Source organism: Antennarius striatus, chromosome 3 (assembly GCF_040054535.1).
Source record: "Antennarius striatus isolate MH-2024 chromosome 3, ASM4005453v1, whole genome shotgun sequence".
Classification (NCBI taxonomy): domain Eukaryota; kingdom Metazoa; phylum Chordata; class Actinopteri; order Lophiiformes; family Antennariidae; genus Antennarius; species Antennarius striatus.
This window is the reverse complement of record NC_090778.1, coordinates 11502949-11530794: the sequence shown is the minus strand read 5'-3', so window position 1 is coordinate 11530794 and position 27846 is coordinate 11502949. Positions and strand designations below refer to the sequence as shown.

The 27846-nt window shown below is 41.9% G+C and overlaps 1 protein-coding gene across 2 annotated transcripts in view; it reads left to right on the top strand.

Annotated features, from left to right (window-relative positions):
• znrf3 (zinc and ring finger 3) overlaps positions 1–27846 on the top strand; it is a 68026-nt gene that overhangs the window by 18341 nt on the left and 21839 nt on the right. For both annotated transcript variants that reach the window (XM_068311883.1, XM_068311882.1), the window contains exon 2: positions 20621–20743. In XM_068311883.1, the coding sequence (XP_068167984.1) occupies positions 20621–20743 (123 nt within the window). The remainder of the gene's footprint in view (positions 1–20620; positions 20744–27846) is intronic.

Below are 27846 nucleotides of genomic sequence, written 5' to 3'. Positions count from 1 at the left end.
GTGATCGATGGCTTTATTAACACATGTAGATGGTTTATGTGCTTTTGAGTGCATTTATATGTTTCCAACATTTTGTTTTTATCACAGATATTAGAAATGGGAATCTTTGGTTCCTGACTGTAGGCCACTGTTATGAGATGATTTGAGCAGAAGACGTAGGATTTAGATTCTGACTTTTAGTCACCTTGTGAAGTACAGGTGTCTCAGAAGAGAAGGAGCCGCTATGGCTGTCACAAGAGGTTTCATCATTCCTTGTTCTGCTCCAATACAGCATGGCACAGCTGGCCAAGACAAACGTGAGGTAAACACACTGCTCACTGGACTGTGTGACTCACGCGTTAACATGCTAGCAACAACCTCTGGGGACTCTAATGGATGAGGCTATGGTTTTTTTGTTTATTTCTGGATTATTGAAGAAACTAAGAAAAGCTGTAAACAGTCCAGGAAGATGACAGAACTTTGTAACCCGCAGCACGAAGTGTAGAACCTTTCCCAGGCCATTCGCATGCCCCTCGTGAAGATTCACATAGCCTCTTTGATCCATATGGTATCCTCCCAGCTGGGACGCCAGGGAATGTCAGCGTCCCTTTGAGTCTGCCATTTTAAGTCACACATTCTTTCCTTAAGGACTCACAGGTCCTGACCTTTAGTTGCAGTGGAATTTCATATGCAAAAATGAAAAAGACTCAATAAGCTACTTGAAAATGTTTTTGTTCACTCGTGTTTTTCTTTTTTTTTACCCGCCTTTCATCTTCAAGGTAATGACAGTTGAATCTTCCCTGACCCTTGCTTTCTCTCTGTTCTTTTAAAATCATCGCACTGCATTTCATAAGGGTCTTTGCCTGCCAAGGAGACAAAGATCTGACTGCTCAGTGATAGAACGGCCCTCTCAACTGTGAAATGACCTGATCTTTAGATGCTGGCCATTACCTTTTCAAAGACCAGGGTAATACTGATTGCAGGAAGGGGTTGTGTGTAAAAGTGGGTTTGATGTTTAACTCTTAAGCCGCAGTTATCCCCAGGGTCTGCTTATTCCCAACTCCAACCCATCAACCCCACAACTCTCCTTTCCCTTCCCTCATCTGCCCCGTCGACTCCTACCTCACCCAGTGAGAAGAGGAACAATACTGCATTTGTGCGTCGCTCTGCTTTGGTCTTCTGCTAAACAAATGTTCGGAGGAGGGATACTGGTGGCTAGCCTTGCCCCTCGGCCTAAGTTGATCCCACAGTGATTTCATAAACACTCTCGGCGATCAAAAGAACAATTGACCCTTCACAACAACCTATATGGTAATGGAATTATTTCCACACCAAATTAAGTTCAGCCCCCCCCCCCCAATTTGCTCTCTTGTAGACTATGTTGTTCCTATTGCCAAAAGAGAAACTGTTGTCTTTTGTGCAGGGTACAAACATTTCTGCAGTTCTCTATGTGCTTCATTGACAGAGACATGGCAAGTCCAGTTAATGCTTCTGTTACTGTTGTGGTAATATATATATAAAATATAATATGAAGTTAATTTGGTGTGGAAATAATTCCACTACCATATAGGTAGTTGTGAAGGGTCAATTGTTCTTTTGATCGCCAAGAGTGTTTATGAAATCACTGTGGGATCAAGTTAGGCCGAGGGGCAAGGTTAGCCACCAGTATCCCTCATATATATATATATATATATCGCTCCCGCCAAAAACACCTGTAGTGTGAGCTGACAGTGGGAGGTGTCACCTCACCTCTGGAGCACTCCCGTGGTGCCCTTGAGCAAGGTGCCATTCCCCTTACAAGTTGCTCATTTGGGGCGCTCCACAAAGGGGGCTGCCCGCCACTCCACATCCCGTTGCATGCTTACAGGCCCCCTTGTGTGTGTTTGTGTGTATTACGGGGGCCTGTAGACACTAATATAATACAGTATATGCATGCGTTTGACTAACAAAGATACTAGACTGTGCTATCTTAATTTCATAATAAGTATGTAAAATTAGAAAAAAAAATCCCTCGTTTAGTCGTGCTTCAGGATGCACGGCTTCACTACATCACTGATTTTTAGTAGGTAACCTGATACCGTACACGCATGCTATTGGCTGACAGCTCCATGTGTGCACTGCATTCTGAGACTCAAGGGACGCAACGCACTTCCATGTATTAAAGAAACACTTAAAAGCACTTTAAACAGTCTATAATAGTGTGGGAAAAGGTAATACCCATATAAGGTGGTTTAATATCAGTATGGGGAGGGTTCATAAACGTTTAAATTACCGTAAATACTAAAGTAAATAGTTTGTCGCTACATTGCAGAATTTCTTTTTTTGAGGGTGGTCCTGGAATGCTTTAACTGCAAGTAACGAGGGATTACTGTATACAGTGGGTGTAACAGATTGCCTTAAATTAATTGTGTTCATGGTGATGGAGGTTGTCCCACAGTGACATGTATCAAATCCACTGGGTTGATTGGGTTGGATATGATGGAGATTGAATGGCCAGGTCATATGCTACACTCAGTCCTTAAGACCTTGTTCAGACTAGTCGCCTATATCCATTTTTAGCACATCCAGATTGATGTTGCATATCTCGTGTGTAGTCTGCACACTCGAAATCGGATTTTTGCGGGACAGATTGAAACCACATTCGAGAGGTAGCTTCATGTCGGATAGGGACAGACGCACCTGCAGTCTGAATAGCTCCAAACACTCCGATCGGATATGGCGGACCGTGACGTCATATTCGCAACGCAATAGCAAGGCGCCAGAGAGGTAAAACACAGAATAAGAAATTGACGATGTCTGGTGTGTGTGTGATTTCTCCACCTCTACCAGACAGTGATATCGCCAATACGCTAAGGTAACAAAACTTCACCTTCTTTGTCGTTGTTGTTGCCGCCATCGCAATTATATGACCTCGCACATTAGGCACACTGAAAGATGACTCCGCCCCGACATCTTTGCTGCGGCAACCTGTCAGTTTGGCTGATAATGTGGCCCAGTCTGAACAGAGCCAGATCGCATTTGGACACTTGCTAAAAACAGTGCGAACAGTCATCCCTAAAGATCAGGTATGGAAGGAAATCTGATATGCCTGCAGTCCGAACGGGGCCTAAGTCCATGTGGCCTTGAGGTGTTTAATCAAATGACGACTGGACTTCTGATAAACCACTGGCAAAACCTTGACGTCGTCCTCTGCAACTACCCCAACATTTCTCTCTCTGTCTCTTTACTGTGCGCCTGTACAATAGTCTTGCTCGGCAGCGTTCCAAAAACAGTGTTTGTCCGATCACCACAGCAGCCCCATCACCCTTTTATTAATGTTTGGACGTGGGACAGCGATTGAATGTGAAGATTTGTGTTAAATTGCAGAGAAACAAAACTGAGAATATGCATAAGTAGAAAAAATTAAAAAAATATTTGTTCCTTTTATTCTCAAGTGAATTTGGATAAAAATTCAATCACTGAGCTTCTTCTGATACACACACTAATATGGTATCCAGACTTAAAAGATGCAATGCAATTACGTAGACCTATTGCTTACATAAAATTACATTTGATACCTTTTCGTTAAAAGAAAGACAATTTTTTTTAGATAGGAAAAAATCTTCCATTCTGCAACTCTGAGATTTGAGCACACACACACGCACATAAACTCCCAGTCTCCTCTAGCCTGAGCCCAGCTGCTCTGCCAGAGTAGCAGCATTTCAGTTCCCTTTTGTCCATTCCGCTGACCTCGGAGCCCACTGTGAACACACCTCTACGGGATCTGGCCCTTAGCTGGATGCTTGATGTGGACATTTTGGAGCTGCGGGTCCCCTTCACCCGGGCAACCAGGGCCCTTTGAGCTTTTGCCCCTCACCGTTTGCCCAGCCACTCTTTCCTCCTCATCCAAGTCTTCTTCTTTTCCTCCTCTCTGTGGGATTGGAAGAATGCTTGAGAGACGGCATGTTGTTTTGTACTCACCGCTTGGTTGTGCTGCTGGTGGCCGGCTTCCTATGGTGCACCAAAGCTCAGTCCTATTCACTTTCTCTCCCTCTTTATCTTTTACCTCCCCCAGGGAAGGAGTTCCTGTTTGATCACATTAAGGGTGAAAGGAGGAGATCAGTGGTGCTTTTGACATTCCCACTAGCTTTTGACAGTCTATGAGCTGTTGATCAGTTTGCCTGGCACCAGCAAGTGGCCTCTTTTGAATTTCTCCATTTTCTTTTCTGTTTTTAGGCCAGCCATTGTGACACTTTCTCTATTAGAATGTGTGGGTAGAGCTTAGCAGGACTGCTGCATCATTTCTTATTTCACACATTTCACATATTCTGCATTTACTCCTTTTGAAGAAAGTACTTTGTTTGTCTGCTGTTTAGAATGTTGGCTTTCAAGTGTGCTGGTGATTTTAAGAACGCCAGAACATTCAGACTTAGACTGGTGTAAATGAAATGAATTGTGTTATAAGATGAATCACGGCATGACTTGAGATAATTACTTGCTGTTGAACAGGTAGTGCTCAATAGATGAACTCAATTGGCTCCGTGAGTTTGTTTGTAATTTGAATTGTTCGTAAGTCGTTCTATAAATGCCATTTGAGGTCATTTAATGTCATTACTACGCTAAATATGAAAGTACTATTCCCTAAGACTCACCAGGAACAATAACAGGACATAAAAACAACAAATATCGAAATAAATACTGGTAAAGGTCATTTCAAGTTAAGTTGTTCTTGATTATACATCGGTTTTCCCCCCAAAAATACATGGAAAAATAATAACTGTTTACATCATTTTCACTCGACTTTACGTCTGTCCGCCACAAATAGATGACTCTTAAAATTACTAGAAAACCATTAAATCCACATATCATGTTACTGAATGACAAATAAGAAGGAAAATATATGCAATGCGCCTTCACACATCAACGCTCGTGACTTCACCTCATCGTGGATTTTTGGTAGTCAGTCACACAATACCATTCTATTGGCTGACGGCATCCGGAAGAGCGTTACGTTCCGTGAGTCTCGGACCTACGTGAAACACAAATGTGCTTTAAATGGTCGATAAGAGTGTGGGAAAAGGTAATACAGATCGAAGGTGGTTTAATATCAGTATGGGGAGGATTCATAAACGTTTACATTACCGTAAATAATTAGATAGTTTGCTGCTCCATCGTGGAATTTGTTAATTGCGTGTAGTTCCTGGAACGCATTAACCGCGAGGAACAAGGGCGTACTATAATCGTTAAAATACATACATGTAGTTCCAATATCAACCGTTGAGTGTATCACTTGTGATTGACGTGATCGTAAAAATCACAACCAGGTTTATAAACGCATTCAACAACAGCTAGAGTCAACTGCTGTTGATAATTCACTGTATGGTACTGTAGCATGTAGCATGTATCATCTGACTTACCTTTAGAGTGAAGGAGGAGGGGAAGTTTATTGTTGGTTAGAGGCAGAGTTGTCATCAGAGAGAAGGTCACCACTACCATCATCATCACTAGCCTTTGCTTTATCATCCACAATAAACAGTAAAGTAGGAAGTAAAGGTAGGAAGCCTGATGCTCTGAGATGCTCAGAAAGACAACAACAAATAACAGCAAGAGGGGGAGTTTGAGTGTTGGAGATACGTGAATGCAGCTGTGCTGCTTAGCGGCAATTGTGGCAGAAAGGGGAACCGCAGGTCAATCGTCAAATATGGAGACACACGTTTGTTCGTATCTCCGAATGCTTGTGAGTCAAATGTTGAGGACTATCTGTACATTTTTTGTCACAATTCATTATTCTGGTATGTTGTGCCCTTGCAGGTTCTTGGCATTTTTTAATAAAGTACATGCAGTGGGGTATGGCAATTTAAGAATTTTTAGAGGCTTGATTATACACCAGTAAAATTGGGGGAGAAAGTGAAAGGCTTTGTGAAGAAGGCCTCTGGAATCTTGTTTTATTTATGCCAAATATGCTTTGCCACAATTAACCAACTACAGCCACACTGAATGTCAATTTGGGTCATTTTCTACCCTCACAAAAGCTCAGGACTTAGACCCCATGAAGCAGAAAAAAGCTGATGTAATGGGTTTAAGAAAATCTCCTAGGGGAGTCAAACCTCACCCACACAACCCCAACCACCCTGTCCTCCCCGCTCTGTCCAAAGTCCCTCCCACCCATATCCACCATCATCCAAACCCCTCTAAGCTAGTGACCACCTTTTTGGCTGTAACGCAAATGTGGTCACTTTGATTCCAAATTGCAACAGGTTTGAAACTCGGTCTCAGTCAGTAGGAGTTTGATCTTTTGGATAACAGAAAGTGATGGGAACTAAAAGAGCAAAATTATCCTCTGATTTAGTATTTAGGGTGGGGGAAGGGGAGCAGGAGATGAAGGCAAAGGGACAAGGGAGAAAAGGGAGGGAGAGAGGGAGGGGGTAGAGAAAAAGAAATCCCAGCCTTGGCACACACACACACACACACACACACACACACACACACACACACACACACACACACACACACACACACACACACACACACACACACAGAGTCTGTGTGCAGCATAAAGCACAAAAGAAACCTGTAACGCCTCCAGATTCCTTCTAGTCGAGTATCAAAGACATGCTTTGCTTTAGAATAAGAGACTAGTGGGTAAAATAGGACTGAGTGAGGCAGTGAACCCAGCACCGGCTCGGTTGGGTGCTGCGAGTTAATCTCTGATAGAATTTTTCCCCCCTTCTTCTTCACCTCCTCCCCCTCTTTTGGGGATATCGGTATTACTGTGTAGCTGAATGGAGGGACTTGTCTAACCTGATCACTGGTCAGAACAAACAGGGAGAGGCTCTGAAAACACAGGCAGAGTGGTTGTTGCTTTCAAGTTCAGCGACAGGGTAAACCCAGTCACTTAACGTTCCTCCCGTGTTGAGATTAAGTCAAAACGTTTCTCAAATGAAGGCTTGTGCTGACTACAGTTCCAAATAAACTTTTTTAAAGTTTAAACCTTTTTTTTTTAAACTCTGGATTTTTGTTAATTTGCCAAAACTCATCTTTGGCTTTGTATTAGAACATCCACTTTAGATCTTTGTGTTAATAATTTAGTTTTTTTCCAAATTTCAGTGTGATGTCTTTATTAAATTTTTTTTGAACAGCACTTTTTCTCACTGTTGAAGCTCTAACAAAATATTGTGGTCTTTTTTTCTAATTGAATAAATTAAGTCACAATCGCTGTCAATTAATTTTCTATTGATCCACTACTTGAGGCCCCCTCACTCTTCACAACTAACCTATATTAATTTAGACTGATTATCAACTTTAAACGCTCATAGTGATTATTAATTTGATTTTGAGTTTTGAAAGCAATTTCTGTAATGCAATATTATTTATTGGTCAGACACATGTCTACATAGATTTGAAGATACTAGCCATGCCATTATATTACTGAACATCCCCTATGTGTCTATGTGAGCACATACAGCACATCCAGGTTATCAGTGTATTGCTTGATTTTTATCCTTGAAGCTACGACAAAGAAAGCATTTGACAGATGTGTTTGGCGATTTGTGGTTGTACCTTAAAGAGTAAAAAAAGTAAAACTATAGTTAAATCTCCTTGTGACATTTAAAGGGACAGTATATATATATATATATATATATATATATATATATATATATATATATATATATATATATATATATATTACGACTGAAAGGGTGAGAGGGACTTTTTTTAAAATATGTATATATATATAATCTATATATGAGTGAGTGTCCCTCTCACTCTTGTGGGGTGGTATCTGTGTGTCATCCTCAAGCTCAGGTCCTCTACCAGAGGCCTGAGAGTCTGAGGGTTCTGCGCGGTATCTTAGCTGTTCCTAAGACTGCGCTCTTCTGGACTGAGGCTTCAGATGTTGTTCCAGGAATCTGCTGGAGCCACTCTTCCAGTTTGGGGGTCACTGCCCGAAGTGTTGCTACTGCCACGGGGACCACATTAACCTTGACCTTCCACATCTGTTCCAGCTGTTCTTTCAACCCTTGATACTTCTCAATCTTTTCGTGTTCCTTTTTCCTGATGTTGGCTTCAGCTGGAATGGGCCACATCTATCACCACTGGTCTCTTCTGCTCTTTGTCCATCACCACTATGTCCGGTTTGTTAGCCAGCAGCTGTTTTTCAGTCTGGAAGTTAAAGTACCACAGGATTCGTTCTCAACCACCTTCGGTAATATGTCCCATTGGGATTTGGGTACTTCTAGTCCATACTGGGTACAGATTTTCCTGTACACTATCACAGCTACTTGGTTGTGCCTTTCCATGTATGCTGAGCTGGCGAGCATCTTACACCCTGCTACCACATGCTGGACTGACTCTGGGGCTTCTTTACATAGGCTGCACCTTGGGTCAGATCTACTGTGGTAGATATTGGCCTCTATTGCCCTTGTACTTAGGGCCTGTTCTTGTGCTGCCATGATCAGTGCCTCTGTGCTGTCTGTCAGTCCAGCTTTATTCAGCCGTTGGTAGGTCTTCTTGATATCAGCCACTTCCTCTATCTGACGGTGGTACATGCCGTGTAGGGGCTTGTCCCTCCATGTTGTCTCCTCCTCCTCCTCTTCCTCCTCAGGCTTCTGCTGTCTAAGGCATTCACTGAGCAGTTCATCTGTTGGGGCCATCTTCCTGATGTACTCTTGGATTTTTGATGTCTCATCCTGGACAGTGGCCCTGATGCTCACTAGTCCTCGGCCTCCCTCTTTCCGCTTAGTGTACAGCCTCAGGATGCTGGACTTGGGGTGAAACCCTCCATGCATGGTGAGGAGCTTTCTCGTCTTGATGTCTGTGGCTTCTATCTCCTCCTTTGGCCAGCTTATGATCCCAGCGGATATCTGATGACTGGCAGTGCATACATGTTGATGGCTTGGACCTTGTTCTTGCCATTCAGCTGACTTCTCAGGACTTGCCTTACTCTCTGGAGGTATTTGGCTGTGGATGACTTCCTTGCGGCCTCCTCATGGTTGCCATTAGCCTGTGGGATTCCAAGGTATTTGTAGCTGTCCTTGATGTCTTCTATCCTGCCCCCTGGTAGGTCAACCCCTTCAGTTCTGATCATCTTGCCTCTTTCTTGATACCACCCGGCCACATTTGTCTAATCCAAATGACATCCCTATGTCGTCGCTGTAGATCCTGGTGGTGTGGATCAGTGAGTCAATTTCCCGCTCATTCCTGGCATACAGCTTGATGTCATCCATGTAGAGGAGATGGCTGATTGTTGTCCCACTTCGGAATCGGTATCCGTAGCCACTCTTTGTGATGATGTGACTGAGGGGGTTCAGGCCTATGCAGAACAGCAGTGGTGATAGTGCATCCCCTTGGTATATGCCGCACTTGATGTTAACTTGGCCAATTGGCTTGGAGTTAGTCTCCAGGGTTGTCTTCCACTTCCCCATTGAGTTCTTGATGAAGGCTCTTAGTGTCCTGTTGATCTTATACAGTTCCAGACATTCCAGTATCCACGTGTGTGGCATTGAGTCGTAGGCTTTCTGGTCATCGATCCAGGCGTTGCACAAGTTGGTCTGCCTATTCTTACAGTCTCTGTGTACTGCTCTGTCCACCAGTAGCTGGTGCTTTATATATATATATATATATATATATATATATATATATATATATATATATAAATAGAAATCATCCTTGAAGAAGTCTAAATTAATATGCACCAGTTCTGAGAGGAAAGCGCTCTGCCTCCGATTCTCTCCACACTTCTGTGTCGGTTTCTTTTGAAGGTCAATACATTAGACACTAAACTACGAGGTTAATTGGTGGTGATTAATGAAAATGTATTTTTCATGTGGTTTATTGATGCCCCTCTATTTGACTCCTTCCCCTGAGTTCTGCATGACCTTAGCCGGCTGATCTGGAAATGATGTAGGTGAGCACTTCCTCTGGTGTAGTTGGAGACCCAATAAGTGTTTCCGAAAGAAAACAAGTCAGAGGAGGCAGAAATCTGAAACCGGTGCTAATGCTGCTTCTCTACTACCCACCTCCCTTTTAACTCTGTGGCCAGGGGAGAAAGCAGAGATATGAAGGGAAGGGGGAGTTTCTCCTACTGTACCAAACCTAGTATCCCTGCAGACATGTGTGTGAAAAAGTGTATAAGTAAACTCCTGCTCACATTGTTGTTAGGGAGCTACAACAGTCAGCAAACCCTGCAGAATAATCCAGTGTTCTGGTTAGTAGAGCCTGGTTTAACCACGCCCTGAGAGACACCACCATGCATGGCCTAAATGGGTTATTTGCGCAATCTTGGTGTGAAAGTTTATTCAAGTTAGATGTGTGTGAGGACAATATGAGCCTGACCTTCAAAGAAAGCCTCAACGATCTCCCATCAGAGGTGAGGAGGCACTACAACACTCCTGTCCTGCTTTAATTGTGAGACAACAACACACACTTGCGTCTATCAGTGTGAGAATTGGCTGCGGGAGAGTACACAGTCTCCCTGATTTCAAATGGGGGCCCTCCTTGTTGATCTGCCAGGGCCACTGTGCATATTTTTGATAGCTGGCTTTTGCTCATGTGTAGTGTTTATCATTCCCTTCACCTATTATCTAATAATATTAGGGTTTAGTTGGTGTCACTTTGTGTTCGGAGCCAGCTGCTTACCTTGAACATGTGTGAGCTGCACAGGGTACACAAGGTAAATCCAAACAAAAGCTACATCGGAGACCAACTGCATCATCCAAATAACTTTTATTCCAGATCACTTTGCTGATACAAATGATTAATTATTCTTTATCATCATGAAGTGAATTTAAGCAAAACTGCAGCATTGATACAATCAATATCATCCACATGTATCAGACAGAACTGAATCTGGTTTTGCAACCCAAGAAGATTTTTATTTGTTGTTTCTAGAGTAAACCGGAATCTGTTTTTGGTTTTGATCATCAGCTTGGCCTACTATAGCAGCTTGTAAATTATGTACTGAACTACGAAGAGAGTGTTCAGGAAGGGTTGTAGCTGATTAATTGGATTAAGTAACTACAGTAATCAGTAGTTAAAGAAATATAATTTTCTAGTCGCTTCCCATTGGCTCGCTGGTATGAGTCTGTTCTCTGGAGGAGGAAGTGCTAAGCCACGAATGAAACTACTGCAGTTTTTATCTGATGTGAGAACCTCAGCAGTTTGAGCCATTACACCTGAGACCAACTGCTGTAAAGGACAAAAGCTAATGCCAGCAGTTCTGCGTAATGTATCTTCTTCTGTCCACCATCGTGCTAAAGTTTGGACTAGGCTGCTGCCATGCTGTCCATGCCCAGAGGGAAGGGTGGGAGCGAGATGAGGAAGGGGAGGCAGGGCACCGTGGGCTGTCTTTGCTCTAATCCCATTCCAGCAGGCCGAGCAGCAGGAGCTTGTGCTGCATTCCGCAACAGTGGGGGCTTTGTGGGTGGGGAAGGTGGTGAGCAACATTCCTCCATGGCCGAGGCCATTAAAGATTCCGCACAACATCAAAGACCACTCAGAGCCAAGGTGTTGATGACTGCAATCCTCCCCTCAGTCCACTTATAGCAACATCAAGCTCTCAGGCCTCTAACACGCAGGCGTACAGAGTGGGTCGACTGCACCAGGTATGCACACCCTCCAGCCCCCCCGTGGCCCCACCGACTCAGCAGCCGTTCCACAGCAGCATTAATCATAACTCATTAAGCAGTGACATTGACTTTATATGATCAGGGGTGATCAGGAGTGAGGTGGACTGGGGGGAAGATGTCACTGATATTTGGGGCAGTTCTGACAGTGGACCTAATCTGACCACACAGACAGTGGATGTGGTGAAGAACAACAGCTGAAGATGTGTTCGGTTAATGGTGATCCTGAAATTAACAGACATTTAAGTGATTGGTTCTTTGGTGACATTAGGCTTCAACAAATTTCAGCCTTTCTTGTTTTTTTAGGTTATCTTAAACGTATTTTCTTCGGTTTTTGTGATTGGGCTCATACGAAAAACTCCTATTGAAGTTTTGTTTGTCCAGAAGGTAGCTCACAAACTAGCCTCAATCATAAGGAGTCTTGTCTTTTGACTTTGAGTGACTCCTATGATATGACCTGAGAGGGGAGTGGTGGTGGTGGTGGGTCACTCCACTTGGAGCATATCTCACCAACAATGCATATTAGGAACTCTAGACTGGTGATGCATAAATCAGCCCGAAGTCATTGTTCCATTTGGTAAATTAGTATTTTTCAGTTGTCATTTGAAAGATGATTAGGCTCACCAAAGAGACGGGGGAAGGGTATTTTTATGCAGATTTTAGTTTTTTAAGACAAAACAAACATAATTTTCCTCAAAAGGACAGCAGTCTCCTACCCATAGAGACAATGCATTTGTTAACTGTTGTTTTATCTTTGTGCATAGCTGATGTGATCTCTTCATGGAGAACGGAGAGCTTATTTCCACCACCACCACACCCACTCTCTTTTCCAAAATGGTGGCATCCAGCGCAATGTTGACCCCTGAACTTTGTTGGTCTGTCCTTTGTTCGTATCAGTTCGTGTCACTCTAGTTTTTAAGGACTAAAGAGTTGAAAGTAACACCAGACACACATACAAACACACAGACATACAAACACACACACACACACACACACACACACACACACACACACACACACACACACACACACGGCAGAAGTCACTCGCAGTGAGTTAATAGAGTCATAAGCTTGGCGTCCTGCTCAGTGTTATAGCTGTCAACCCCAGAGCTTTGTGCTACATATCGGGACATTTACATGTTATTAGGTGTCCTCTGCCAGCATCCCCTGCTCACACTGAAACTGTGACACTTGTTTGCTTTGCCAGTTGCTATGAAGACAGGTGTGGAGGCGATTTTCAGGGAGGGTTAAAGAGGGGGCAGAGCCAACGAGAGGTGATGACTGTAGTTCGGCTTGGATCACAAAAACGACTCCCAGACTACGCAGCCCATCCTAAAGTCAAACTGTGTCTTCAGTCACTTGGTGGTGTTCATTAATTCACTTTGGAGAAGTGTAGGCAGTCCACATTGCAAAAGTACAATTGATAGTTATAATTTTTAGCTTTTTTTACTTTATCTATTTACAGTACATTAGACTGCCAAAAAGAAAAAAAAATGTTGGACTAACTTGTTTAATTGTTCCTTTAGTCCCAGTGGAGAAGACAAAAGAGAGGAAGTCTTCATTATTTGAGAGGAAACCCAGTGGTATCCCTTTACAGTGATAATGTTACGGGAGAAGGAGTGTTGGCCCCACCTGTAGGGCCCTCCCAGCTGCTCAGATGTAACTGGATCCCACTTCTTCTCTCCTCAAGGCTACCAGCTCTCTTTGAAGTTATTTCTAGTGCTGGGAAAGAGGAATAGCAAGTGACCGAGAGGGGCGAAGAGTGACTCAGAGAGTCAGACTCAGGCCCCGTCCACACGATGACGGATTTTTTTAAAACGCAACTTTTTTGTTGCGTTTACGCCTTCCGTCCACACAACAACGCAGATATCCGGAACGATGAAGCAACTTTTCGAAAAAGCTGGCCGAGGTGGATTCTCGTGTGGACGGTGCATCCACAACTTTTAAAAAACGCTGACGTCTTGCCTGCGACGAAAACCTCTGTGACGTCATATTTATGGGCCCGTGTGTTGTGACAACAAAACACGGAGGATTCCTATTGGATAAAGTTTGACTCAATACTGCCACCACATGGTTTGGCATGCTTATAGGAGTCTTCGAAAACAATGTCGTGTGGACGCGAATCGTTTTCGATGCGTTTTTAAAAAGTTGCATTTTTTTTAAAAATCCATCATCGTGTGGATGGGGCCTCAGAGTCAGAGAGTGTGTTGGGAAGTGCTTTTTAGTACACAAATACAAGCTTATTTGTGTATGCTATACATAGAAGGCTTCTATTTTCTTGTGCTTGCAGGCTTACAGTGGACCATGATATGTGATATATCAAGTAATTTAGTCCATTTTAAGTTTGAGTTACGCTTAACATTAGATATGGATGGAAAACAGGTGGATTGACTGGTTCCAAATCATTGCGTGTCCGTGAGTGGTTATTTGTCTTTCGTGTGGTTAGCAATGTCAAGACATCTCTCCGCCTAATGGCCAGAGTTTGTTGGGATAGGCTCCAGCAACCCCCGTGACCCGCAAAAGCAGAGGAAACCGCATGGAAAATGAATGATTGGAAAACCAACCTCCTGGTACTTTAAATTCATGAAATAGAACAACTTTAGTGTAAGTCTATTGAGCAACAATCCTTAAAAATGTTAAATTCTACAACCTAGACGGATTACAATGTGTCTAGTATAATATTTAATTAAGTTAATTATAATGATGTAATAATGAGAAATTCATCTTTTAACAGCATGAACACAAATGTTACTTTAAATTACTTTGAAACCCACCTGGTCTCATTTTGTCAGAGACAATCCTGAGAAAATCCTGACCAGATGGCTCATGTGTTAAAACTGAGGGTAATGGTAATACTAACCTGTCTGATGTCAAGGATACTCCCAGTAGAATGGCCTAGTGAGATATGAGGTAAGCACTAAACCAAGCCTGTGCCAGAAGCTTGACGTCACAGAGCCTGAACTAAAAATGACATAGCCCGTTCATCAATGGTTCCTTAGGGTCATCTTTTGGATTAATGATCTTTGTTAGACCTCAATTTCCTTCTAAGGTTTCAAGGGTTCATCCAGTTTTTTGGTCGGCCAATAGGAAAGGTGTGATAATTGACATGTAAGCATGTGAAAAAGTAAAGGAGGATGAACAAAATATGATGGAGTTCAGGAAAATATTACTTTTGACTAGTCAGAAGGCGGTGATGTCCTCATGCTGCAGGGGCTGGTGATAATGTGTTGTCAGCATTTCACATATTTATGTTTTTTGGGGGGTTTTTTGAGTTAGGCTTCAGCTCCCCGTGACCCGCTACAGCGGATGAAGCGGTAGAAAATTAATGAATGAATGAATGGGGTTTTTTTTTGCTGAATATTGTTTGATATAACATCTGTTCTAATATCAATTTGCAGTGGCTATGAGTAGAACTATACTGATACCAGAAGAACTATGAATAACGTTAATTAAAATATTTGTATTATTTTATCTCAAAATGATTGATTTTTAGAAATCTGTTTCAATCTGCAATTGATTAAACCTTCCGATAAGTGGATGACACTTTTCCTACTTTTGTCAAACCACCCTTGTAACCTCTTGTTGTTGAGGTACACAATCTGCTGCCTAATAATGACCTTGTTTCCCGATGTTTTTGTGGTTAAAGCTCTGTTTCCAGTGTAGTACTGGCTATACTCTTTTGTTCTTTTGACTTCTCTTTTGTTTCTATTGCAAAAATTGCCTGGTAACTAATATTTTTTAAATTTTGTTTATAACCTGCTTTGTTGTGGTTCCAAGCGAGCCAAACAGATAATAAAGAATCACGTGAAATGTTACAAACTGTTGGTTGGTCAAGATCCAGGATGAGTATCATGCAAAACACACACTAACAACAAAGTCAATTTAGCACCCGTAAGTAGCAGCTAAGTTAAAGTGCAGCTGGTACTGCGCAGTGAAAATGTGCCTGTTGAGTGTTTTCCTTAAAAATTGTAACGTTTGTCTGCTGGAAAAAAGGATGAAGCCGACACTTAAAAAACATTTTTAACGATGGTAAAAACTTGTTAAAATGCACTAGTTCGGATGAAAAATGGGACATTATGAGGACCAGAGAGACACCGCAGCTCCCAAAGGACACAGTCTGTGGCGTGGGATGAGATACACCCACCATCCACATAGCCCTGAACACAGCCACACTCCTCCACGGCTGGCAAGACTGGTGCGTTATTCCAGGAAGAAACTCCCCCCATCACTGCATAGACGGGGAGGTTGGAGCCGAATGATGGGGAGGGTAAAGTTTAGGTTGAGGTGTTGGTGGGAAGGGCCGTTGGAGGTTCGGCTGTTCTAAAAGCTGGGGGAGGTGGAAGGGATGCTTCTTCACAGCGGTGAACGAGTTCACGGTGAGCATACGGTCAGTGAGAGATACCACTGAGTTACCCCTCAGTCACCCGTGATGTGTGTCAGACTACACAACCAACACACCCCTGAGCTCAAACAGTGAGATAAGTAAACACATGCATGGCACTGGGGAAACAGATGGGTGTGAGGACTGGCGCCCTGCCCAGGTTTTTCTTCTTGTAAATTGTGTTTGCATGTGAAATGGGTGCCAGCTCTTCTTCAGAACTTGATTCTGATCAACAAATCTGTCCAGTTAATCATTTCACAAACCTCACAAAAACACTCACACAGGTTTGTCTTGATTGTGATAACAGCATCTCATCCTTTGACCTAGATGCCAGTACAAGAATTAGTGGAACCCAGTTCTGGGTAAAATGCTTGTCTGGGATTTCTTCAGTGTTTTTAGAGTTGATCTTTCAAGACCTTGCATACAAGTATCTATATATAAGTTGCCTTTATAAATCTGTTTAGCTCAGGGATCATCCTTCTCCCAATTCCGCCTACATGTCTTTTGATGTTTTGAGCTCATGTGTTGTAGCAGTGATGCTGTTCTATGAGTCGCAGCAAGGCACTATTTCACCAAAATGAACATAATATGTCCTCAAGACTTTCCTAAGACTTTCCTAGCTGGTGTTAAAAACAAGAGAGCATAGTTTTCATAAAACTTCCATATCACAAATAAAGCATTTAAATAGACTTGATGGTGTGTTATTGTTCAAAAAGAGCATAGTTGGCACATCTTAAAATATGTTAAGAGGTCTATGAAGAAGTTAAGCTGAAAAAACAAACTTGTGAATGATTACTTTTTATTTTGACCTTTACTACTTTCATGTTGAAGTGTAAGTGAGAATCTAAAAACATCTAAAAAGCCCATGCTTACACTGATTTATAACTCTTTCACGCATATAGAACAATGGCTGCATGGAGGAAGACTGCTTTAAGGGTGTGGAGGGATGAGGGAGCAACGGGGATTTGTAACCGGGGCCACTGATGATTTAGAGGCAGAGAGGAAAAGGGGGTGTGCGTGTGGGGAAGGGGATGCAGAAGTGGTTGTTGTATGATCAAAGGCTCAGTCAATTGTGTCACAGGCAGATGGAGAAGAATAGCCTTGGATGGTGTGACTTGCATTTTGATTTTCTTTACAATTTGGGGGGCAGGGGGTCAAGGGCAGTGGTGGGACTTTTTTGGAGAAGTTTTGCGTTTTGATCCCATTACCAGCTGTTATCAGATTGCTTGTCTGTGGATGATTTAGACACAATCACATAGGACTGATAAGATTCACAAAGCCACAAGTCTTTTTAGAAATTCATTTGGTGATGTGCTACAAAGATAGTTAAACCTTTACTTTCTGTTTTTTATCTATATGAAAATTCTAATTTCTTCACGACAATCTGAATTAAGTAAAAAGTGAGAATGCATCTTTGAACCTAGACAGGATTCCTATAGTGGAAGGTTACTAGGATCTGTCATTCTAAAAAAAAAAATAATTCTGCATCCAGATGTTGGTCTTGATCATTAATGGATAGTTCCTTGTCCATGCCCTGAATCTCCAAAGAATCTCAATTAAATCGATCCATAACTTTCTTAGTAATCTTGCTTGCAGGAAATCAAACAAACCAACACTTTCATAAACAATATTTCCTTTTTGGATGTGATTACAATGAAATGGCGAATACACCTCTTAATGATTAATAGCAACAACAACCGTATGCATGTCATTGTAACTATATCATAATACAGTAGCCCTAGCGCATGCGCGCATCAACGCTCGCTACTTTGCGTCATCACGGATTTTTGGTAGAAAGTCATGTGATACCATACACGCATTCTATTGGCTGACGGCATCCGGAAGTGCTCTCTGTTCCGTGATTCTCGGACATACGTGAGACACAAAAATGCTTTAAACAGTCGATAAGAGTGTGAGAAAAGGTAATACAGATAGAAGTTGGTTTAATATCACTATGGGGAGGGTTTAGAAATGTTTTAATTACCGTAGATAATAAGATAAATAGTTTGTCGCTCTATCGCAAAATTTGTTAATCGAGTGTGGTTCCTGGAATGCATTAACCGTGAGAAACAAGGGCGCGCCGTATATCATTGTAGCGAGGAAAATCACGTGAAACAGCATCTCATGTTGGCGAGACATTCATCTCCAGGTGTTTCAGCAGAAAGGTGTAAGGGTTGTAAGGGGGTGTGGCCACACTGAGTGACAGTTTGAAGTTCAAGCTCAAGCCAAATCTCCTTGAGTGTGCAGTCCTTGAAACGTGATAGTCATGTGAAAGACTGCGCCTCCAACAGGCTGTGCAGAACAAGAGCCGCCACCTTGTGGTACCTCAGTGGCACAAGAGGACACCCAAAAGCCCAGATACAGGAAATCAAAATTGAACAAGGGGCTGTTTCCAGTGGCCTGAGCTTGTCTAATTTGAAGGCTTGCAGTTTCTGTCGTTTTCTGCGTGCGTGTTTGTGCATGTGTGTGATGGCACGTTTGCATATGTGCTTGTTACTCTCCTTTGTGAGTAAGGCCAATGGCCATGACCTACTTCAGTCGATCACCCCCTCCACCCCTACCCTCATCCAAATCAAGCTTCTTTTCCTGCTCCCCATCCCCACCTCCATCAACACCATCATCAACATCTGACAAAAAAAAAAAAAATCCCTGTCTAGAGATAATGCAAGGGCCAGCCTCTAAAATAACAACATGGTCCACAACAACAACAACACTGCCCCATTTGGTGTGCAAGACTTTCCACACAATGGCCCAGTGTTCAGGACCCAGGGGCACAGGCGGGGCTCCCCTTTGCCATCCAAGCTATTAGACAAGCATAGGAGAGGGGTTGGAATCACATAGCGAGCAGCACTCCCCTTCCTGGCATTCATTTATCTGCACTTGCTTCACCCTCCTCAAACGGTATCACACCAAATGCTACCTCAGTTGACTTGGATGAGTGTTGTGCCTCAGAAGATTGTCATGAGTTTGGAATGACAATGTAAGGGAGGGACAAGTTGAGAAACACAGGGTGAATGGAAATCTGACTAGGGCATGCTCTTTCATCTTTGACTCTTCCCCCAATTTTCACATTCTCAAAAGGCTTATAGGGAAATTGTGCTCTGAAATGATCATATACCTCACCTGTGCTGCCTCCGTATTCCTGTCTGCCCTCGGCTAATATATAGCCTACTATTATTCAGAGCATGGTGCCTCTGCTTAACTATGTTGACAAGAAAAGACAGGTTTGAGAGACAGCACAGGAAGGTTATTTAAGTGCTCGTGGCCAAATTGTCAGCATCCTTGAGATTTGTGAAATTATATTTTGTGAAAAGTCAGTCTGGCTTTGGTTGACAGAGACCTCATCATTACTTTTTTGAGGAGATGGTTAAATTATTTTTGAAGGACAGACATTTTGGTTCAAAACCTGAACTTGTCTTTTCATATCTCTTTATAGTCACATTTTTCGTGGTTGTGGCAGCGTGAGGAGGAGGATACAATCATGAGAACTTCATCTACAACACTGACAGAATAGGAACTGAACTGTGAATCTACATAATGGCACACGTTCTTTCTCTGACTCTTCAGTAGGTCACTTGATTTGCATTTGACCCTTTTACTCTTGGCCAGGTCCTTTCCAAATACCCTTTAGGTTAGAGGCTTGACCCCTGAGCCTTGTGGCACTGAAGTGACGAGGCACCTTCTGAGTATCTCTTCAATTGGCCTGGTGCATGACTAACCTGCTCCCAGTGTGTTGAAGTGGGGTTCACAGGTCATCGGTCACCAAAGAGAGAAAGGTATCTTTGGGTCATCAAGGGCGGCCCAGGGGTCATGGTAACCAAGGGCTAGCTGCCATGGTGCTGGATGGTTGGGGATACTGCGGTCATTGGGTTAATAGGATAAGTGGCCTGCAGGTCAGTTTTGCCCAGTTTAATACAGGAGCTTGTCTTTACTCTGTTGCTGGGGTGGGGAATGAATCTGGGATACAGTTTTAATCCATTCATTGAAAGAATGCAGACTTGATTGTAATGAAAGAACACCTCGGGGTAGTCTTATTCCTGGTCTCTGACTCTCTTGTTGGTTGGACTGTGTGTGGTTTGCTGCTGATATCCACTTTCTAAGTCAATAAAAGGAGATATTATTGTGCTTTCATTGCAAAACCATAATAGGACTGGTAACGTGTTAAACATTTGCTGCAGCGAGAGATTTAATGCACCCTTAAGTAGAAATTCAGCGAAAATCTGTCTTATCAGCTGATCCCTGATCGCAACCAAATCCCATTTTTGCTTATGTGCTGCTATTCTTTGAGAGATCTATTCTGATGCTCTGTGTTTAGCTCCATCATGGTTTTGCCACACACAGCGAATACTTCAGAGACAACTAATGCTCTTAAGCTCTTATGTTTCGTTATGGAACATGGGTGACAATTGGATTATAAATGGTGGAACTCACACAGAGTGGGGGCAGCTTTTCATGTTTGCTTTTGCTTCATGAACTCAAGGTACAAAATGCTATGTATGAATGTGACTGCTATGAAACGTCTTCAGAGCTTTCAACATGTGTTTTGTTGCACTATTGGTGTTAGAATATTCATTGCAACGCTAAATGGAACAAGATGGTGTTAACCGTGATCGCCTTTAAAATTCACAGTAACTAATCCCTTCTGTCTTCTTTCCAGATGCATCCTTTGGGACTATGTAATAATAATGATGAGGAGGACCTGTACGAGTATGGCTGGGTTGGCGTGGTGAAGCTGGAGCAACCAGAGCTGGACCCCAGTTGTCTCACCGTGCTGGGAAAGGTAAAGAACTAGGTCTTTATTGGTTTATGTTGTGATGGTGTGGAAATGCAAGTTGCCCTCATAATGTGTACCCTTTCTTTTTAAACGTCCCATATTATGCTTTTTTTAATTCATGTCATTCAGCTGCCAGATGTCCAACTGTACTGCATATGAAATGTGTTGCCTCATAGTGATCCATAGTCCTCAACATCTTTGATTGAATATTGATAAATTCTCTTCCGCTCTTAAGAAAATCAGTTTTAATTGGGCGTAGCTCTCAGCTCCCTGTCTCCTCTCTCCTCCCCCCTCTGAGCTGCGTCGATCAACCCCTCCCTCCCCCGTACGTTCACGTGCTTGTGTTTACTTGCATCACTCGAATGCAACTGCATTACAGATCCATCGATTGGCATTGTCTGGAACTTTTTTAACTTTCAGTAACTATGTATATCACTCTATTTCTTCTCGTATTTTCCACTCTTGTTTGCGCGCACACACACACACACACACACACACACACGTTTGAAGTGGACCCAACTAGTTAACCAAATGCTAACTGAGTTCAATAGCTTTTGAGGAACTTTCAGTGTGTAGCTCTGAAGTAGGATATTACAGCACGTCTGTTTTATTTTGAAAAATTATTCTCTGATTCCCTGTAACATCCGTCTATGTCACTGGTCCCCAACCCGGTACCGGGTCGCGTAACATTAGGTACCAAGTGGCACAGAAAGTTTGACTTTCTTTTTTTCTTTATTGATTACCGGTCTAAAGATGTTTTATTTTGAAAATTGACATCTGTGCGGAATGACGAACAGACGAATGTGTGCGTCTGTCCTGCTTGACAGGTCTCAGTCACGTGACAGGTTACCAGCCATTACCCCAAAATTAAGCGCCCACAACTGCACCAGTGTTCTGGATAAATATTGAGGCAGATTATCCTAAGATCGCCCAAAAAATATTGAAAACCCTGCTTCCATTTCCAACCTCCTGTCTTTGTGAATCGGGATTTTCTGCTGTGACTGTGAACAAAACCAAACTGCAGAGTAGACCTGACGTCAGGAACACACTTCAGGTGTAATTGTCTCGCGTTACCCCTAGTTCAGCGGTCCCCAAACCGACTTATTCACCCTTTTATTGGAAATGATCAGTATTTTTCCTACATTGAATGCACTGATTGCAAGTCGCTACATTTCAAAATAAACCTCATCGTTGCAGTCACTTGAATCGAGCTTTTATAATTATTCCAGTTATTTCGTTTACAGAGATGTTGATTATCAATTTATGTAGGAAAAGGTTATTTATTATCTGTTGATGTCTGCGTTTTGCAAAGAACCACTGCGGATGATTTATTATTTGACTACAGCTGTCCTGGCGTCATTAACTATTATCAAGCAAATGAAGGCCGGCCCATGAAAATATTGTCTTAGATGAAACCGGTCCATGACGCAAAAAAAGATGTGGACCGCTGCTCTAGATTACAGATGGGCAATAAAATCATTTGGGTATCTGATAGTGTTGCTAATACTGAAAAGTTCTGTCCATTTTCCTCCATATTGATGGATGTAACAGTCTGTCACGCAGCAGAAATTAATATGATGATGGCTCGTCGGTGTGCTTCCTCACTGTGTAGCTGCCTGTTGACTGACTTCCACAATGGCACATTGTTCATCTGACACACAGTAGGAGCAGCTTAAATTCAGATACAACTGAGATACTGAACCCGCTGTGAGAAAGGGCTTACGAAGCTCAGCAATGGCAGTCCTTGTTGTCCATCAACCCAACTAAAAAAATGTTCAATAATCAATCAATCAATAAAACATTTGCTGAATGCACATAATATAAAACTTGCTTCAGCTGCTCTGCCAACACTAACTCACCGCCTGCACTTAATTCACACTCCCTCGTCCTTCAAAGCTGAGCTGAGTTTACAAAAAAAGTACCAATTAAATGTAATTGCTTTTGATATTGAGACAGTTTGCAAAATATGACATCAGTTGGTGCCAACAAGTCAAGAAGCACAACAAATCTTTCATCCCGGTGACTTAACCATCTTATTAAAGTTACATGGCAGGCCATCTTTGTTTGACAGCGGGTAAAACATGTTTGCTAAATGTTTTATATGTTACTTTATATTCTTTATCACAAAACAAATTCTATACCAACATCTGTTTACACATTAATTGCTTATATTATTATTTTGTTTTTAAGGCCAAAGCCACAGAGAATAAAGAGTTGACATAATTTAAGGATTTCTCTCCTGCTTTTTAGGAACCTTAGAAATATACAGTACATCTTATAATTGCCCTTTTCAGTTTACGTATTGTTTTTTTAATCTTATATTTTAGGCACATTTAAACCTTTTTATGCCATTCTGCTATTGATCAGTGATGACAAATGTTGTGCTTTGTCTAAATTAATGCAAATAGAGATTTTCCAAGAACAACAACATCAATGTCCTTGGGCATACATTTCTGTCTTTATGTTGAACTATTGCCCTACCCTCGACCGCTGTTGTCATGAAAGAGGTATTAAGTATGCTTGAAGCAAGACTAGCATTAGAAGACCCCTTGAGGTGAATTGAGTCATGCAATTAAAAACCATCTGAGTTTTACTGTGAACATACTACAGTCACTGTAAGTCCTTTTGACACCTTGAGAAGCTGATATGCATGAATTTACTGAAGGACTGTGATCCTAGATGTAGAACTCTGCTTCAATCTGCATGTTTCAAAATGGATTTGAGCAAAAATTATTCAGTGAAAGATTTCACTACTAACGTTATATATATATATATATATATATATATATATATATATATATATATATATATATATATATATATATATATATATATATATAAACGGGGATTATAATCAGTATATAAAATAAAATTTAAAAAATAAAAAATAAATGTAACTAGGACTTCAGCAAAAACAGCTCACTGTGCATCGTCCCTTAAGAAATTCTGTCAGTTGATCCTTTTGTCTCCTGCCAGTTTTGTCATGCTGGGACACGAATACCCTCAGAGAATAATAAAGTGAATACTACTTCTCTGTAACCAGTTTTTATGAATCATTTAGATCAAAACAGACAAGTATGCTCTCAGGTGTACTGAATGTTTGGGTATGAGTAGAAATATGCAGACTTGCTATTTTGGGTATAGACAGTCTTTCCAGGACTTAAGGAGGGGACCATTATTGCTCTTATTCTTAATTGAACCCTTTCAAGAATGCATTCTTGGTCTTTTGTAGTCACAAAACAATTCATGGAAGGATGATTTATTTTTTTTTCTTACTTCCCATTGCTGGGAGAATTGAGGGTGAACAGGATCCCTCCCCTGATTCTCACCAGCACTCTGTCCCCATCCCCTCCTCCCTTCCCAGACCCCTCTGGACTTCAGAGTGGTATTTTATCATGCTTTAATTAAGTGTTCCTCTTAATGGAATGTACCAACATTCCCTGGAGGATGAGGTTGGTTAAAGAGAGTAGCCACTCATAACTTGAGGAGCCCTTGTGCTGTATAGACATGCTAATGGTGCACTTTCTTTGGGGATGGTGACTGCTACATGCCTGATGCATACTTGGGCTGAGCAGTGAAAATCGACCTAATGCTCAACACTTGATATTCTCTTGGATTGCAACTACGGATGTAATCGTCAGCGATGGCTTCTGTCACCATTTAATGGTCTTCACTGAGATGATGTTTCTGGAGCATTAAAGAGAAGTAGTAAAGAAAAGTAGTACATGATTTTTAAAGAATGGCCACGGACGGTTAAGGAGCAAAACAATTTTATATGTTAAACTGTTTCCCTTTTTTTTCTTGCTTCTCTCCAGCTCCAGGATTCTTAATGGCTTCTAGTATTAGTTAGCGGTGTCGTTAGCGGTAAAGAAAACCCATCAGAAAATCTTTAAAACATCTGGTTAAGTAGACATGTTTTGATTTTTATCTAAAGAGTGCAAAGTCAGCCTGTATTAGAGCACTCAAGTCCTGGTGGTCAGAAGAAAGCAATCACTGGACACTGGAGAGCTTTTCTTCTACTCATTTATTTATGTGTTAAACTATCTGGGAGAGTTTCCATAGCAAACTTGTTCCAGTGTTACTTGAATAGCTAGCAGAGGAAACAAATTCTGTACTTCCTTGGTGTTTTGAAGCCATTATAGTATGCTGAAAGTGAAGATAGAGAAATGATCGGAATGCAAATGGGTTAACATTTTTATGGACATTGTTTCACAATCAACATTTGTTCCATAATACTTTTAGCAAATCATAATTACAACAAAAGATTCATAGAACATTGTATTGTTCCAGATGACGTTTAAAGATGTTTCATACATTTTCCCAAATGAATGTCTTTCAGTCAGCTTGGGACACAAGACAATCAATTTGAAAAAGAAAATGAAGTCTGTCAATGTTATCAGCCATCTGTTTTAAATGTATTAACCATGGGTAAAAAAAAAAAAAAAAAAGACATGCTGAAACCTTTATGTTGTGGGTAATGTAGGCACTGTACTTCAAGAAGGAAGAAGAACGCATGGAATTCAAAAAACAATATTTTCTTTTGTACAGCAGTATTATAGTGAAGCAATTCTCATTCAGTTATACAGTATACTGTATTTATTTGTCACTAATACCATCTATGGACCTGATCTAGCAATAGAAGTTTAACTCATGTGTACTGCTGTTGGGCTGGTAAGTCAGGAAGAGGAAGACTGAGAAGTGAGACTGAGGTAATATGTTTTGTTAAGTTGTAGAATTACTGTTTTACTCATCAGTCACAAGGAGAGGAAAGAATGATTAGAATCATTGTATGGTCCTGAGCCACAATGTTGTGGCTGCATGGCATGTACCCTGAGGACACTGGAGTACAGGAGACCCCATTAAACCAGTCAAAGACCAGTGCTAATGACCCTGTAGTACGACGGTAAAACCCTTTGCTGGTGACTGTTTGGCCTCTGGCCAGCATCTCTACCTTTTTGACCACTCTAGTCTCTGTTTTAAATCAGACAGAACTATAATCACAGGAAGAAAGCCCATTATTGCATCCTGACAGACCCTCACCAGAGGCCTGAACACAGCTGAGGACACTGCATTGGTTCAACTGTGTTTGCCAATGCAGTGTTTGCCTCCTGCCAGGCATGCTTACTCTGCCCAACCAACTACCATGCCCAGCGTCAGTTACAGTCTGAATACTATGCCACTCTTACACATCCACCCTGTCTGGTCTGGCCTCATGCTTGGCAGCTACCGCCCCCCTCCCGCCCTACTAGCCCCTGCCTGAACCCAAGAGCCCATCCATTTTACTGCCACTTTACCACCAACAGCGTTAGGGACCCATCTGGTGAACCCAATTTACACTCAATTACAGAATCCCAATGAACATACGCCATGTGCCAATCCATTTGTGACCACATTGTACAACATATGCTGGACCAGAAAACCCCACCCCCCACCCCCCAGGTATGTAGCAAAATGCATCTTCGGCTTCATTTAGACTTGCTTAAATACCAGAATGTAGCTTGTACAGATGTTCCGATTGTAGGTTGCATACGGTCATCCAGAGTGTTATTCACTCCTAGGTAAGATCTCTTCTGCCAACTCACTTGTTACTCAGTTGTTTATATTTCCACTAGTGGTGAATACCTGAAATCTTATTTCAATTGTAGAGGTGCCACTTTTACACGTAGAAAAAAACCAAACAGTTTTTGACAAAAGTTTGTTTTGATCTCCAAGAAAAAATGCTCAGGACATTACTTCAAATACCTTGTCAGTACCACTTCAGTTTGTTAGTTTGTTTTAGAAATAATTGAACTAAATAATTCAGTAATCAGCTTTGATGTCAGACTGCTCCAACTTTTGCAGAGATGCTCTGAGATCAGTGAATTCTAGCAGTAGAGGAAAAGGAGGAAATGAGGTCATTCATACTGGCCTTTGAAGTCCACGTGCAAAACCCACAAAAAATGTGTGTGTGTGTCACATATATGTATACAGTTTTTTCCTGCACTTCCTGCTCATTCCTGTGAGAGGTGCAGGATTGTAAAACCCCCCAACATCTGTGTGTCCCGACTGCAGCAGCAGGAAGGCCTTGTGCTAATCTGTTCCAACTGAAGCTAACTGTGTTAGCACTAACATTGTGAAATGGTTTAGTTAAGTTGTATATGGATGATGCTGCCAGAGCACTGGCAGTAGTATAGCACATTACAGGTAGTTCCTTAGCTTCAGTTGCAACTTGTTAATTTGCTCTTTCTTTAAAGTGTTTGAAAATGTAAATCATGGTTATGCGCTTGTGAGGATTTGAAGATTCTCAAGTTGAATTATGTGTTCCAGCCAATATCATATTTATATCATATTTATGTCAAGTTATTTCCTCCCTCCTGTCGGACTCTCAAAACTCAGTCGCCTCCATTTTCATACACACTGTCATTCACACTCATACAAATAACACAATTCGACAGCTCCTCTGGAACATGAAATCATGGCATTGGCTTTAATTGGTGGCCCAGACTAGTCAGGGTCTTTGTCGTTGTTGCTGTATGATATCTCCTCAAGAACTTCTTCATAGAACATTCACCCTTGCTTGGCTCTCATGACGTCAGCACCCAACTCAGGCAACTTGGGAAGGAAAGGCAGAGAAGTGGAATGATGGCAGATAGGAGTGGGAGTCGAAGGACAGATTGAAGGGAAGGGGGTTGGTGGTTTGGATTTTCAAGACGATGAATAAGCCAAATGTGTCTGGTTTGGTAAGTGGGTGGCTGGGATTTGTGTCTCGCTTGGTGAAACTTCTTTTTTTGAAGATGTGTACCATCCTCCTACACAGCCCTGCAGCTTATGCAAAGCAAGAGTATTGGCTGGCACTGCGTATAAAACTCCACGGTATTTGATTGTGTGTGGCCTGACGTTGCCCTTGACCAGCTTGTCTCTGAACCACAATCAGTCCCACCTGCAGCACAAGCCAAAAACAACATTTCATCGGACCAAAGCACAACTGGACATAAACCAGTTGCTGAAATAGCTAGAAAGTAAGAGAAGTGTGAAAATATTTTTTGACTTGTCCTCCCAAGAACAAAACTATCTACTCCAAGTTTTTACCAGAAGCTCACAACCATAAAAGTGTATCCTCTCTGAAATCT